The 15,016-nt window shown below is 48.6% G+C and overlaps 4 protein-coding genes across 4 annotated transcripts; 1 reads left to right on the plus strand and 3 right to left on the minus strand.

The window, feature by feature from the left end:
• Positions 1 to 416: 416 nt before the first annotated feature.
• Positions 417 to 1,765, plus strand: PAAG_00403 (alcohol dehydrogenase; the record flags this gene model as incomplete). Its single annotated transcript, XM_002797817.2, has 3 exons — positions 417 to 1,079; positions 1,203 to 1,557; positions 1,719 to 1,765. The coding sequence occupies 3 exons, from the start codon at positions 417 to 419 to the stop codon at positions 1,763 to 1,765; spliced, it is 1,065 nt and encodes a 354-aa protein (XP_002797863.1).
• Positions 1,766 to 2,877: 1,112 nt separating this feature from the next.
• Positions 2,878 to 5,678, minus strand: PAAG_00404 (mitochondrial sodium/hydrogen exchanger; the record flags this gene model as incomplete). The annotated part of the gene is made up of 6 exons (XM_015844006.1): positions 2,878 to 4,259; positions 4,323 to 4,851; positions 4,918 to 5,051; positions 5,144 to 5,293; positions 5,497 to 5,529; positions 5,639 to 5,678. The coding sequence occupies 6 exons, from the start codon at positions 5,676 to 5,678 to the stop codon at positions 2,878 to 2,880; spliced, it is 2,268 nt and encodes a 755-aa protein (XP_015700341.1).
• A 1,213-nt stretch (positions 5,679 to 6,891) lies between these two features.
• PAAG_00405 (general alpha-glucoside permease) lies at positions 6,892 to 9,347 on the minus strand (the record flags this gene model as incomplete). The annotated part of the gene is made up of 4 exons (XM_015844007.1): positions 6,892 to 8,486; positions 8,589 to 8,910; positions 8,996 to 9,035; positions 9,160 to 9,347. 4 exons carry the CDS (start codon positions 9,345 to 9,347, stop codon positions 6,892 to 6,894), a joined length of 2,145 nt encoding a protein of 714 aa, XP_015700342.1.
• A 1,866-nt stretch (positions 9,348 to 11,213) lies between these two features.
• Positions 11,214 to 14,102, minus strand: PAAG_00406 (transcription factor steA; the record flags this gene model as incomplete). The annotated part of the gene is made up of 5 exons (XM_002797821.2): positions 11,214 to 11,646; positions 11,792 to 11,875; positions 12,035 to 13,735; positions 13,799 to 13,898; positions 13,979 to 14,102. 5 exons carry the CDS (start codon positions 14,100 to 14,102, stop codon positions 11,214 to 11,216), a joined length of 2,442 nt encoding a protein of 813 aa, XP_002797867.1.
• Positions 14,103 to 15,016: the final 914 nt, after the last annotated feature.

Below are 15,016 nucleotides of genomic sequence, written 5' to 3' on the forward strand. Positions count from 1 at the left end.
TCATCATCGATTGATATCGGTTCGGAGCTTGCAATTTTATGCTTCCCTTGCCAACCGCAGCCACGACACATGTAGCAGTGGTCCGACGCACCAAGGGATGCTGGAAGGAAGGAGGAAGGAGGGGTCCCGCGTCTCAATTATAGATAGCAATCATCAATTAGCCAGCTGCTGCGTTATAAAAAGGCCATCTATGTTCCCTGAGATCACACTCCTGCTTATCCACGTTCATATATCTCCTGATCCGCTCCATCCCGGTCTGAATATCAATACATACATACATACATACATACATATCTCTCTCTATATGCATCTATATATATGTTTATATACATAGCGCCCACCTCTCTCTTAGCAAAACAAGCCACCTAATCATTTCATCCCCCAAGGAAACCGTCAAAAGACTCAAGTAATCAGAAATGGCACCTCAAATCCCCATTCCCGAAAAGCAATGGGCCCAGGTGGCTGACAAGGTCGGCGGGCCGGTGCAATATCGACAAATCGCCGTCCCAAAGCCGGGCCCCGATGAAGTCCTCGTAAACATAAAATACTCGGGCGTCTGCCACACCGACCTTCACGCGATGAAGGGTGACTGGCCCCTGGATGTGAAAATGCCCCTGGTGGGTGGACACGAAGGGGCTGGTGTCGTCGTCGCCCGCGGACAGCTGGTCACCGACGTCGAAATTGGTGACCATGTTGGCATCAAATGGATCAACGGGTCATGTCTGTCCTGCGACTTCTGCGAGAGTGCAAACGAACCCCTGTGCCAGAAGGCGATTCTTTCGGGTTACACGGTGGACGGGACGTTCCAGCAGTACTGTATTGGGAAGGCGGCACATGTCACTCCCATCCCCAAGGACGTGCCGCTGGATCAGGTAGCGCCCATTCTCTGTGCCGGAGTGACTGTTTATAAAGCGCTGAAGGAAAGCAGAGCAGCACCCGGCCAGGCGGTGGCGATTGTCGGGGCTGGAGGTGGGCTGGGGTCGTTGGCACAGCAGTATGCCAAGGCAATGGGGTTGCAGACTATTGCCGTTGATGCGGGCAATGAGAAGAGAGAGTTGTGTATGAAGATGGGAGCGACGGTGGGTTCTCTCCCCCCTTATCCCTTTGTTGTTAATGTGATGTGGTATCATCTTGCCTCTCCCCGCTACAGGACATGGGAAGACTAACAACGGCAAATAATCTTCGTGAAATGTAATAAACAGGCCTTCGTCGACTTCTCCAAGTCCAAAGACCTCGTTGCCGACGTGAAGGCCGCCTCTCCCGACGGACTCGGCCCACATGCCGTGTTGCTCATGGCTACTGCTGAACTACCGTTCCAGCAGGCGGCAGGCTACGTGCGGCCAAGAGGCACCATCGTCGCCATCGGCTTGCCGGCGCATGCCAGGCTACAAGCACCCGTATTCGACACGGTGGTGCGGATGATCACTATCAAGGGCAGTTACGTGGGTAACCGGCTGGACGCGAAGGAGGCGGTTGACTTCTTCTGCAGAGGCTTGATCCAGGTGCCATATAAGACAGTGCCATTGCAGGAGCTGGGGAATGTTTTTTCGCTGATGGGTAAGTTTTTTTCATTTCTATATCGTTCCTGAACGGATGTTCAGCATAAAACTAGACAACTATTAAAAATTAAAAAAATTGAAAAAAAAATAAAATAAAAAAATAAAAAAATAACCTCCGTTAAGATAATTGCTAACATGTCTGTCTCTTCTCGATAACAGATCAGGGGAAGGTTGCAGGCCGCTACGTCCTCAAGATGCCAGAGTAGATGGACGGAGCAATCCTCGACGGGAGACAAATCATGACTTGTATGGAGATATATGAAACCTTGGATTTGTGGAAATACAAACCGGCGGGCTGGTGGCACCAAAGCCTCCTTCCTCTCTGATATTTTCAAAATTTCTGATAGTTAAGTGTACGATTTAGATATTTATAATTTGTTCTTAAAAGAAGGGGGAAGAGGGGGGAGAAATAAGAAAAATAAGAAAGATTTTAAAAAAAAAAAAAATGGAGGAAATCCTGTCATATAGGGGTTGTATACAGAGATTGGTCGACGGAGCAGAGGATGACAGGAAAACGTTGTTGGGGGGGGGGGGGGTTCGGGGTTCGTGGCTGACAAAGCTGTGATCCTCAACTCAAATCAAATATAGAAAGGAAGCGCCAATTCTCCTCCTCCTACAGTGTATGAGTCTCAGATGAAGAAGAGTTATTTTGAAATAGCACTGAAGAACTGAGGCTGAAATTACTTTGCTTCCCAAATCAAATTCTCTGACAATATGCAGATAACGGGAAAAGCAGAGGACGGGGTGGGATATGCAGTTTGTTGCCACGCTGCCCATGTACTTTGTTTTGTGTTCCATCAAACCCATGTGCCAGCAGCTACCTGGCGCTGGTAGAAAGGAAGTAATATGACCAGCCTAAAACACATAGGGACAAAGAAAAGGGAAGAAAAGAAGAAGAAGAAGAAGAAGAAGAAGAAGAAGATAGGAATATACAGGTGTGTGTAGCAGAGTTCATACGTAAGAGAAGAGGGAGGGGAGCCTTAGGCATACAGGTGAGGTGCAAAGGCCGATATGGCTGCACGCTTCCATCCATCCATCCACCAGGGCGTCGCCTTAGGCTTCCAGACGAAGGAGAAAATCCGGAGCTGGTGGACAAACCAAGAGGGAAAAAAGAAAAAAAAAAATTACATTGAAAGGGGCGAGACATAAGTTGATACAAGAACAGTTACATACACCACCAAACCGCGCAAACAAATCAACAGAAAATCCACAGAGAGAGGGCTCAAAAGTGGGGGATATACATAATATGTCGGTGTACCGTAGATAGTGTTTAGTACCAAGGCAAGCTAACTCAAGGGAAAAAAATACATAATAAAATCTATACCGCTCCAGGACCCTTGTGATGATTATGATGCCCCGGCCCCTGATCCAGCAACAACTTCGGCTTGATATAATCCTCATCCAGCTGCTTAAACCATGCCGCATGGTCCCCATTTCCAGCACCGGACAACAAATCTCGAATCACAGCCGTTGCGCCCAGTCTTGAAGATGAAGAAGAACCCGTACCCTGTGACGCCTCAGCCACGACGCCCGACGACGCTATTCCATCTCTTCCAGAAGACCCTCCAGTGGTACCGGGAGTAGCACTTACAGGGGAAAGACGCTGTTGCGCAGACGTGGGGGCCTGCGTTTCTGCTGGATACAAGCCAGCCGATTGTGCCCGGAGATGTGACGGGGCAGCGGGCGGGAGATCATCGTCCGAGAACGTATCAAGATCCAGATCGAAGTCGTCGATATCCGCGTCGTTATCATGCGTGCCGCCGGTGCGGGTGCGCGTTGTAGGCCGCTGGGCGGAGGAGGGAATTCTGCTCAAAGATGCGGATCCGCCTGCATCTCCATCGTCAGCACTGCTACCACTGACACTTCCGCCGTTGCTAGTGTTGTGTTTTCCAAGCAGGTTTCGTGCAGATGCAAGGTCACGGGACCGATCCTTACGCCCTTGGTTATATCCTGAGTTTTTCCTAGCGGCAACAGATGTATGGGACGACTGCGGGGTGCCGGGGGCACCGCGACCGTTGTTTCCACTCGAGAAGCCCTCTGCCATGTTCTCGTGATCTAGGTTGATGGTGTCGAGCGGTACGGGGTAGGCGCGTCGAGGTATATGTCCCAATCCAGTTCCGCCACGTTTATAGTATGTTCCTCCATTGGTAATTTCGATGTCAAATTCGTCATCAGAATCGATCTCTTCGACGACACCAGTGCGGATCTCCAGGATCTCAAGCATGCGTGCTGTCGTCCCGCCGAATATGATGACTGTCAGGACGACGACAACGAGAACTGTTGCCCGCAGCGCTGGTGCGTTGGTGCCTTCAAGGCCGGCCGCAAGCGCAACACCAACTGCTCCACGAAGACCTGCCCAGAAGAGCATACCCTGATAGGCAAAGGGGAGCTCATCGGCAACCTCCTTCCCACGACGCTTGGCTCTATATCTAATAAACCAGTTGATGGCCTTTGAAAGGGGGAAAACAGACATGTATCTTGCAACACAAATCCCAACAACTGCTATCATGATGAATAGCGGTTTGAACTGCAAATTTGGCTCTGTGAACAAGTCCAGGCCAAGATAGATAAATATGAAATTCTCTGAAAGTTGTGCCAGCACCTGAAAGATATATTTCGTCGTAAGCTGTGTCCGTCGCGACATGTTGTAATATGCATAGTGTTTCAATGTGATACCGCAGAACAGCAGCGACACAATTCCTGTTGCATTGTTTGCAGTCAGCAAAAGCTTGTGTTTTTAAGGGTGAGAAATAAAAAACTTACCCGACAAATGAACTCCATTCGAAAAAAAGTAACTAGCATATGCAATCAAGACGATAAGGCAGCTCTCAATCTTTGGTTCCCGCCGCACATGGGTGTACTTCAAGCCCAGCGCAGTAAATATGCCCACAGCTACCCCAATCACCAGGCTTCCGAAAAACACAAGCAAGAATACACCAACAGCCTCGAACAAGCTTAGCAGCGTTAGCGATCCAGCTGCGCTCCCTGGCTTATATCTCTGGGCCGTTTCGAAAAGGACAATAGCGATAGCATCGTTTAAGATCGACTCCCCAAAGATCACTGTGTAGAGCTTCGGTTCGACCTTGTACACGTTGAAGATGGCAAGGATGGTGACGGGGTCTGTTGCAGAAAGGGTAGCTCCGACCGCAAACGCCTCGACAAACGATATCGATAAGCCTTCTAGGGGAATCAAACACCACAGGTATAAAATAAGGCCCAGAACCAGTGCTGAAATAAAAGTACCCACAAAAGCGAAGGTGAGAATCGTTCCTATATTTCTGAAGAAATTGGCCTGTTCTCTATAATTAACAGATGGTCCCAAAGCTCCATTTCATATACACCTGCCTGCCAACCATACCTGGTGTAATTCATACCCCGAAGCCAAAATAATGGGCGGAAGAAGTAGGTTGAAGAAAAACTGATAATTGAAAGTCACAGAAGATTGTATTAGACTCCCCGGAGTTAATCGAATAATCAAACCAACGGTCATTCCTCCATTGCAGAAGCAACAGTCAGTCAGCTTACTAGCGATTTCAAGAACAAGACCACTGTCATCGGACAGAAAGGCAGAGATCCGAACTCACCAGCGAAAATCGATATAACGGTCTCATGCACCGCTTGAACTTTTTTCTGCTTCAAGGTGTAACTCGTAAAGAGCGCCGTGATCAAGAGCATAATCAAGATGAAAAGGGCCCATGATGCAAACAGCTCTTTCTCGCCCGCTTCTGGGCTTTCTGTATCATCGAAGAGACAACCCGGTTAGAAAACCTGCCAGTCAACCCTTTCCAAAGCCAACTTGCTCCATCCCCCCGACCGCTCTGCACGAGTGCACATGAAACTGGCGGAAAGGTGGACAGCAATAGACAACGGCAACATCAAGGAAGAGGGGCAGTGGGGTCCACTGGGAGAAAAGGATATAGAAACAGATATGACGAACCATCGGGATCAACATCATCCTCGACCCTCTTGCCTGTAAAACACACACGAGTTAGAGAGAACAAATCTAAGTAGCGAGCTAACCAGCTTCCCCCAACCCTCCCCCCCCCCCCCCCAACAAAAAAGGAGAGAGAGAAACACACGTAAAACGGCACCCAAAACCTCTTCTACAAACCCCGCCATCACGGTGACAGGTGACGACGATCTCAACAGCAGCCCAATCGTATCCTATCCTATGCGAATCCCGTTCCGCACTTCCTTCTTCCTCCACCTATACCCTTATACCCTCTCAGCTTCCGCTTCTCCGGCTAGCAGTCGACTCGGGTAGGACGTAATGGTGATGAAGACGAGCTCTGGAGGCAAGTCGGTACTGGGGTGTAGCGGACAGCATTCATAATAAATTGATAGGAACGGTCAACTGCGACGGTGACAATGCGCAGCGGGAGAGGAAGCGGTAGCGGTAACGGTAACAGTAACAAAAGTAGTTAGTTGGCCGGGTAGAGTTAAAAGAAGGAGAGAGGCATTCAACCTCGTGACAGCGATGACGACAATGACGCTGGTGGTGGTTGGTTGGTTGAGTGGCTCGTCTTACAGTCTGCCCCTTGTCGGCTAACCAGAGGGGGGGGGGGGGGGGGGTGGTTGGAAAGAGGTTCGCCTTTGTCCTATGGCGGTATGCGCATCCCTATCTCTGGAGGGAGAAAAGAAGCGCGGAAGTAAACAAACGAACTGCTGGGGGCTGTGGATGGTTGCGATGATGAAGTGAACAGGACTATGGAGCCCTAATTAAGTTGTGGTTGGAGCGGACAAGATGGATGGGGCGATGGCGCCTTTCCCCATTCGGCGGAAGGTTGGTGCTGCCTTAAGGGCGAATATCCACCCCATGTTCGAACGGCGTCGATTGTAGATAAGCAGCTCATGGGCTGGAACAGGTGGGGGACGGGGGGGGGAAGGGATATGAGGAGACTCGGGAGAGGATATGGAGTTTTAGAGGGCGGATCTACGCCTGATCTACGGTTCCTCTGGCTTCTTCATCTATAACTAACGGTTTACTGTCCCAGCGTCAACGTGTTAAGTGTTGAAAAACGCTGCTACCTAATTGTATCTGCATGCATGACAGTAAAATACAACGTGTGAAAGTAGCGGAGCTAATTTAGAGAAGATTGAGATCCGCACAGTAAGTCGCCGTTAACAAAGAATGCCATAGGTAATCCCCAGATAAAAAATGCTTGTCTAAACGTTAAACAGCTTGACCACCCCGAAAATAAGGAACGAAGGGGGAGAGGAAATCACAACAAAATCACAATAAATATAAAGACACCTCCCCAAACCCCACCGAAAGAGCAAACAAAGCAGCCAACCAACGCATAGCAGTTGCTCTCCCACCTGCCCCTCCCATTTACACAACATCCCTCGTCCTCCTCAACCTAGATCTTGACCCTGCCTTCCCATCACTCCCCCCCCCAAGCCCCTTATTAACCCACGCGGCACCAATCGCCGCAAGACCGCCAAACCTCAAGACCCAGCCAACAGAATCATCCCAGGGCTCCCCGCGAGGCTTCTGCAGCGCATTGAAGATGACGCTGCTCACCAGCGTAGAGAAAATCTGCGGACATGATATGGCCACGTTGTGGATTCCGAGGATGATTCCCGCTTGGTCGGAGGTGTCGTTTTCGTCATAGTCTTCTTCTTCGTCTTCACTCCCGTCTTCGTCTTGATCTTCTGCTGCTTCGTCGATATTGCTGCCGTCGTCTTCATTCTCAACTTCGGAGCTGGGTTTGACATGGTTACCGCGGAACGGTGCGGTTGTGGAAGCAGACGAAGCTTGGATGGAACGAGAAGGAACGGAAGCACCCCCATCCTGTTGCACTTCCCTCTCCTCGTGTCCATCACGACTATTTTCCTGATTAGAGGCAACGCCATCCTGTTCCCGCCCCCCAGCCGGAGCCGGAGGAAGTGATCCCCCAACAGCCTCCAAACTAACTTGATGCATCCGATATCTCCGCCTCCGCTTCTTAGCATCACTATTCGCCACCTCCGCCGAAATAAGCGCAAAGGGCGCCCACATCGTCAGCGCCCACGATACGCCAACAAGAGCCACAACGAACGTCCCACCCTGCGGAGTGCGGATGAAAAACGTGCTGAACATGCACGCGCTATACAAGATGTGAGACATGAGCCAGGCGCGGTGGAGGGTGAATCCTGGTATCTGCAGATGGGAGAATGGCGTTGGTGCCTCTGCATCTGGGCCCGTAACAGCCGGTTCAACGGTTTCATTGGTCGGTGCTAGGACGACGGCTCCGGATGATGCGGTGATGGATACGGCTGATGTTGATTCTCTGCGGCTAAGGTATGGGTGCAGTGAGGAGTCGGGGGCTACGGATTTTGGGGTTTGAGATGATCGTCGATATGTTGGCACGACGAGGAGGGGTAGGATCATGCTGGCTACGAATGAGACTATCGCGTAGACAAGTAATGCGAAGGTACCCACACGAGTCGCTGCTTCCCACACCTCGTCGATCTCTTCGGGAGGCAAATGTGGGTGTTTCTCAAATATCGGATTAACATATAGCTGTCCGATATACGTCGTGCAGTAGAAGAGAAAGGGGAACCACCCGACCCACGCAAAGAGCTGGACTTCGCATACCTTGCGTATCTGCGGGGGAAGGCTGCGGATGGATTTAAAGACTTGCTTAAAAAAGGCAACAACTCCCGGATTATCCGAGGATGGAGGCCCTTCGAGTTGGGGATCCCGCTCTTTAATGTATAGACAGCTGATCAAGAGTGTGATGCCCAGTGACAGAGAAGCAATCATGCAGAGGACTTGGAATTGTGTCTTTCCAAAAAAGGGGAGTATTTTGGGAAGGTTGAGATAGCCCAATATATAGCCCAGGATATTTCCAATGCCAGTGAGCCTGCTTGCCCATGCATTTGCTGATTCTTGTTGATGCGCAGGTGCATTATCAACTATAAAAGCTCGGATTGTCGCTTGAACTAAAACCATCCAACAAAATTAATATAGGACTCAACACAGGAAGCCGCATTTTGGGAGAAAAATGATTTAAAAAAAAATTAAAAAATAAAAAAAATTCTCACCAGTATTAACAGCAAAGTCAAGGCAATACATCAAAATGGTCGCCAGGACGATGGATGTAACCTTAACGCCCGTGGAGCGGAAGGGAACACCAAAAATGCCCAAAACGCCGCCGACGATCTCGCGGGTCCATGCAAGTGCAAGAAGGGATATTATCGTGGCAATTCCGCCTCCGATCATAAATGGCTTCCTCTTCCCCCATGGTATCCGGCAGTTGTCGCTGCAAATGCCAACATAGGGCTGGACAAGTGTTCCAGTTAATGGCCCAGCAATCCACACAAAGGCAAGGAGGGATTTGTCCATCCCGAGCGAAAGCAAGTAAGGCTATGTATGACATAAATTAGTTATGTTTTTAAAGAACGAGAAAGGAGGACGGGACAGAGAATGAATAATATCCCAAGGAACATACAGATCCATTTGACAGCTCAACAGACCAAACCATTTGTAGCCTGTATCGTACAGAATCACATTTGGAATAAAATTAGCAATTCAATTGAATTCCCAACCATATGAAACAAATAACTTTTCGCTCATGGCCAAGAAAAATTTCAAAACGCAGATCAGGATACATACCCGCCAATACTCAACGTCAGCAGAAAGAGATACAAACTGCTCTTTCGCTCCCCATGCTTGCTGGACTCCTTCGCAAGCTCCTCCGCATCATTACCCCCGAGTGCTGTGGCTGGCCCCTGCGATGATTGTTCAGCAGTGCCAAGCAGCGGGAAAAGATCCTCCCTTCCGTCCGGCAATGACGAGGTCATATGAAGGGAGATCAAACACAGGGCTCAGCCTTCCTTTTTTCTTTCTTTCGTGGGTATTTATCGCGGGTGGGATATACTGTATATCTCCTGCACCTCTCCTAACACTAAACGCATTTATCCGTGTGCATATGTGAGCAAAGTACAAATGTAGTTCTGCAGCGACCCTCAATGAAAACCGAAATAACTTTTCCTCACACCACGGGTCGCTATCGCGTTCTATCTGAAAACCGGTATCGTAGCCGGGTATTCCGATGGATACGTAACGTATGAACGAGAGGGAATAGAGAGAGGAGAACAAGACTTCATAAAAACCCCTCCGCGATAAGAAAGAATAAAACTGAAACCCGATTCCTCAATATTTGATCAACAAAGCGCCCGGTATCGAGGGTAGAAATAAGGAATATCGACATTCAACCAGCACAATAGAAACTACCCGGTCCAAATTGCCCAGTTCTTTCCACGGAACAAAATCGGAAAGCTAATATTCTATCTTCGTTGAGAATGAGCGGATAAGTCAAGGATTAAAAACGCCAACCACTCAACGAGGATGTAATGCGTCAAAAACACTGCAATGAGCGTTCAGAGGAACAGAAATATAATGGTTTAACTGGGCATGCACAGGAACAGAAGCTGATGAATGATCAGGTTGTAAACTGGTGTAATGCTATTGGAACAAATAATTTAACTCATCATCGGAATCACATTTGCTTATGGCGTTTCGCTTTCTCTGTAGAGGAGTAATGAGAAAGGCAGCTATATATCCTGTACGCGGGATATGGGATATAAAGACAGGGTTGGTTGAGGAGAGTTTCTTTGCTCTCTGTTTGCTTCCAGGGCCCGGAACAAGGAAAACCCGGACTGCTGTGACAGTGGAGGCGAAGTGGCAGGTTGAAGTCTGGGACAGCAGGGTCACATGACGTAGCTCCTGCCTCTGACAAAATGAATTTTCCAATAACTAAAGCTTATGATTCGTGTCCCATTAATTATAGGGGGTTTGTTTATATTTCTTAGCAAAAAGGGCGAAAAGTGGAAGGATACTCAAAAATAAAAGATACGTAAAAGAGAAATCCAAGAACGGAAAACCCAAAACCCCTTCTCAAAGAACCCATCGAAACTCTTTTAAAATGAAATAGTTGTATAGCGTAGCATAGCATAGCGTAAACATAGCATGATAGATAGATCACAGCCCAATACCAAAAGAAAAAGAAAATTGAAAAAAAAAAAAAAAAAAAAAAAAAAAAGTGAAGAAAACCAGCAAGTGAAAAAGAATGCCAGTCCAAAAAGTTAAAGGATAAAAAGAGATTCAGCATGAGGGAGTGTAGTTGCATTTACTTTTTGCAATCAAGGAGGAAAAGAATAGAGAGAACAAAGATGTAAGAGCAAGAGAGAGAGACAGAAACAGATAAGTGATAAGAGAGGGAGAAAAAGAGATCTTGTACACATACACAGCAAAAGATATGCGCCCCCATAGGGGAGGGAGAGGGTCCACAGGATGGCCAGATATGAAAATGGCAATGGCAATGACAATGACAGGGGAGGGTAGGTTAGGAAAGCGACGACGTGGACGGACAGACAAGACAAGACAGATTTGACAAAAATAAGACAACCAAAAAAGATAACCAGACCCACTAAACCCAAACATAAGATAGATGTATAAATGTGAGGGAAAATGTAGAGAAAAAACCATAAATCTCAATCCCTTCAAAATCAAAACCTTCCACTACCATATAACATGTATATATCTACCAGACCACCCATCCCGCAATACCACCATCACTCGTTCCATGCCGCTGTCCCGGGTGAGTTTGCAAAGGAAACCAAATCACGAAACAAGAAGAAAACCCAAAAAGAAACCTTCAGCAATATCTAAATATGCTGCTGCAACAGCTGCGGCGTAATAACCTGCGGATTCACCATCGACGACGGCATTGGGATGCTCATGGACAGAGAAGGCATGGACATGGGCATGGAGGTTACATTGGACAAGTTGACCATGTAGTTGCCGTTCCCGTTCCCGTTGCCGTTGCCGTTGCCGTTGCCGCTGCCGTTGCCGCTCCCGCTCCCGTTGCTGGCGTTGGGGTTGCTGGTGTTATTATGGCTGTTCGGATTCTGGCTTTGGTTCTGACTATGGTTACTGTTATTGTTGCTGTTGCCATTTAGATCCACCGAGGATGGGGAGCTGAAATCATCCTGCTCCTGTTCGTTTTCATTTTCATTCTCATGGTCCTCATCGGAGAAGTTAGCTAGGAGGGATGGCTGGCCACCTCCTTGTTGCTGGCTTTCGTGGATGCGGCGGTGCCTGTGAATAGGGTTATGAGGTTAGTCAGATAGTTTTGATGGTGGCTTGTTTCTATGTCCGCACGTGTGTGTGGATGTTTTGACAAGACGAAGAGAAAAAAAAAAGCTGTTGAAAAGGGGGGGGAAAAGGGAACATAAAAACATACTGCGCAAGATTATCCGATCGCGAAAAGGCCCTATTGCAATACGGACACGGATACGGGCGTTCCTGTGTATGTGTTCTCACATGTCTATGTTAAACACTCAGTTAGCAACTTCCTTTCAACTTGGGCAGTTGGTGGCTGGTTATGGTTGGTTACAACGCATAATGATACCAACCAACACCCAAAAATAACCCACATCGAGTTATTCTACTATGCTAGAAAAAAGGGAGACAAAAAAAACAATACCTCTTCAAATGCTCCAACCGCTTAAACAACCTCCCACACGACGGAATAGGACACGAATGTGATTTCTGCGGATACGGACCCAGCTCCATCATCGTCGCGCTCCTCGCCCGACGCACAGGACCAGGACGATCACACTGCCTTCCAACACCCACAGCGTTATCCCCCTCACTCTGCCCCTGCGGGCCATGTTGGCTGTGGCCGTTGTTATGGTGGTGAGCATTCATCACCCCGACCAACCCAGCCTCATCATCCTGCACATTCTCCTCAAGACTAGGCAATGGCGTACCCGTACGCGACAGCTCATGTAGTAAATCCTTCGTATTCACAGTAGATGAGGAAATGTAGCTATTCGTCAGACCAGGAGGTGAATGAGAATTCGAGTCGTGACTAGAGGATGACTCCTCAGACTCCAGGACAGGCACGGGCGCAACGGAGCTGGACATTGAACGGCGCAGGTCGCTGGGTCGGGAAACAGCGTGCGCATGCGTGTACGAATGTGCCTGACCATGCGAGTGGGATTGGGTCTGACCATTCCCCGCAACAGCCGTTGCAATCGCATTGCTGATAGCGGGCGGTATCGACGATCTACGTCTCCGCTGCTTATAAGTAGGAGAACCCTCAATGACACTATAGACATTCGCGGATGGGAACATTCTGGTCGCGGTTGAGAAGTGACCGCCCGCACCGGCACCAGGCCCAGCACCAGTCACAGTAAAGTTCGACGGGGGAAGTTGCATCATCATCGCCGATGTGAAGGAGGTAGAGTGGTTACTTCCCAAATCCGGGATGGCAGTGTACAACCCCGTGTCTTCGTTGGCGATGTACGCGGACTCCGCACCGAGACCGGGGCCCAGGTTGTGGAGCGGGTGTTGGGGTGGTGTAATTGGTTCGAAGGAGATGCCTCGTGCGCCTGCTGCCCCCGGGTAATCGTCGTAGTGTGATGAGACGAAGGAGGGTGCTGGCGAGTACTCCATGAAAGTTGGCATGGAGGTGTGCCGTGTGTGAATGCGGGAGATGGGTAGGCCGTTACGGTCATAGGTAAATTGTAGTTCTTGTTCAGGTTTGATCATGGTGGTGTTATTGTTCATGATCTGGGTGTTGGACATGGAGACGGAATTATGGTACATGCCCTGCTGGTTGTTGCTGCTGTTGTCCTCTGGCCCAACGGACATGGCTGGTTGCGGGATCTGGGGTGGTGGCATGGAATCAGTAGCTCGACCACCACCCATGGGCGACGCAGAGTGCGTCGCATAAGCCGCCGCTGTGTTAGCATGAGCAGAGAAAGATGAAGAATTCGCCTGTTGCGCCTTCGTAAGTTGCTCAAAGAGACTCTGCGACGAGTCAAATTCAAACGACAAGGCTGGCTCATTAACAGCGACAGTGGTTGCCTCCTGACCCATCTTTTCCCGTTTCAAATCCCGTTCCAGGGCATCGAGGAAGAGTCTGTCATGGGGCACGCTGTACCAGTAGAAGACCTTTTGTTTTTTCTGTGTTCTGATACAGTTGTTCTTGTATAAAAAGTCTAGGAAGGCGCTTTTGGGTTCTTCGAGGGAGGCATCAGTGCCAGATTTGAGATTGCGAAGATCAGAGAAGATTCCCTCCTCGAACTTTTTTGTGTTTTTCACTGGTCGGCCAAAGGCTTGGAATCGGAAAGATAAGCAGCGTACGATATCCGTTCCGGAAATGTGAAAGAGGTTATTCCTACGGTGTCATTAGATGTGGTCTTCTTCATCACTCCACTCTACAACCAGTCCTTGAACATACCATAAAACACAGGAAACATAGTCGCCTGTGGGCAGCAAAAATCGTCTGATGAGTTGATCTGGACTCCAGTCAACTGGTGCAGATATAAGAAAGTATTTTACTGTTTGTCGTCAGGAGTCAGCAAACAGACGTGTTACCTTTTTGGGGGGTAATGGACTCGGGCGGCGGAATTCAACTCACAATTATCAACTTGTTGCAGGGCAACCTGTGCATCCTGTGGGAGGCTTTGCTGTGCCTCATTGGAGAGCATGAAGGTTTCTGGTTTCTGCGGTGGTGCCATGGAAGCACCATGCTGAGAATACATCGTGATAAGGCGGGGGGGTCTTTAACTATTTCTCTCTGTGACAGGGTTAGTCACACCAGGTGTTTTCTCGCAGACGACAACACGAAACAAATAGGTCTCTTTCTCCATACACCTAGATATATGTATGTATGTATGTATGAGAGAATAGGGCAGTTCACAATAGCGGAGGGAAAAACCAACCGTGTCGGAAGTCGCCAAAGAAAACCCAGCAAAACAAGAACGACGTTGCAATCGGCACCAGCCACGCGAAGTGAAGAAACAGAAGGTGAACAAAATAGTAGTAATTTTAATGAAAATAAAAAAAAAAAAAAAAAAAAAAAAACGAAGCGGGAAGGGGAAACGATCGTAAAAATGTTTGAAAAGATGGCGGATGGAAGTTCGAGGGACCAGCCTCAATGGGATCTCGGAGCCTGGTGATGCGAATCCTGTCGAGAACGGAGAAGCGAGAAGCAAGGAAGCAGCTGATGTAGAAGCAAATATTGGTGTTAAGGGGGCCCTGCCCGATTAATGAAATGTTGTATTTTGTCTCTGTTGAATATTTTCTCTTTTCCGGATAGAAACTCGACGGGACTGGCTGTGAGTGAATGGGCGGGGATGAGTGTGAGTGTGTGCGTATGTGTATGCGGATGTGTGCGTGTGTGGATGTGTGCGTGTGTGGGTGTGTGTGTGTGTGTGTGTGTGTGTGTGTGTGTGTGGATGTGTGTGTGTTTATGTGTGTGTGTGTCTGTGTGTGTGTGTGTGTGTGTGAGGGTGTGTGTTCTTGTGTATGGGGGTGTGGGTGTGTGGGTGTGTATATATGTGTATGTGTATGTGCGTGGAACTGAAAAAAAGACGGCAAAATAATCCTGTTAAAAAGAAAAAGAGAAAAGAGGAAATATTAGAAAATGGGAAGGGCGAAAAAGGTGTAGGAAAGA

Source organism: Paracoccidioides lutzii, assembly GCF_000150705.2.
Source record: "Paracoccidioides lutzii Pb01 unplaced genomic scaffold supercont2.1, whole genome shotgun sequence".
Lineage (NCBI taxonomy): Eukaryota > Fungi > Ascomycota > Eurotiomycetes > Onygenales > Ajellomycetaceae > Paracoccidioides > Paracoccidioides lutzii.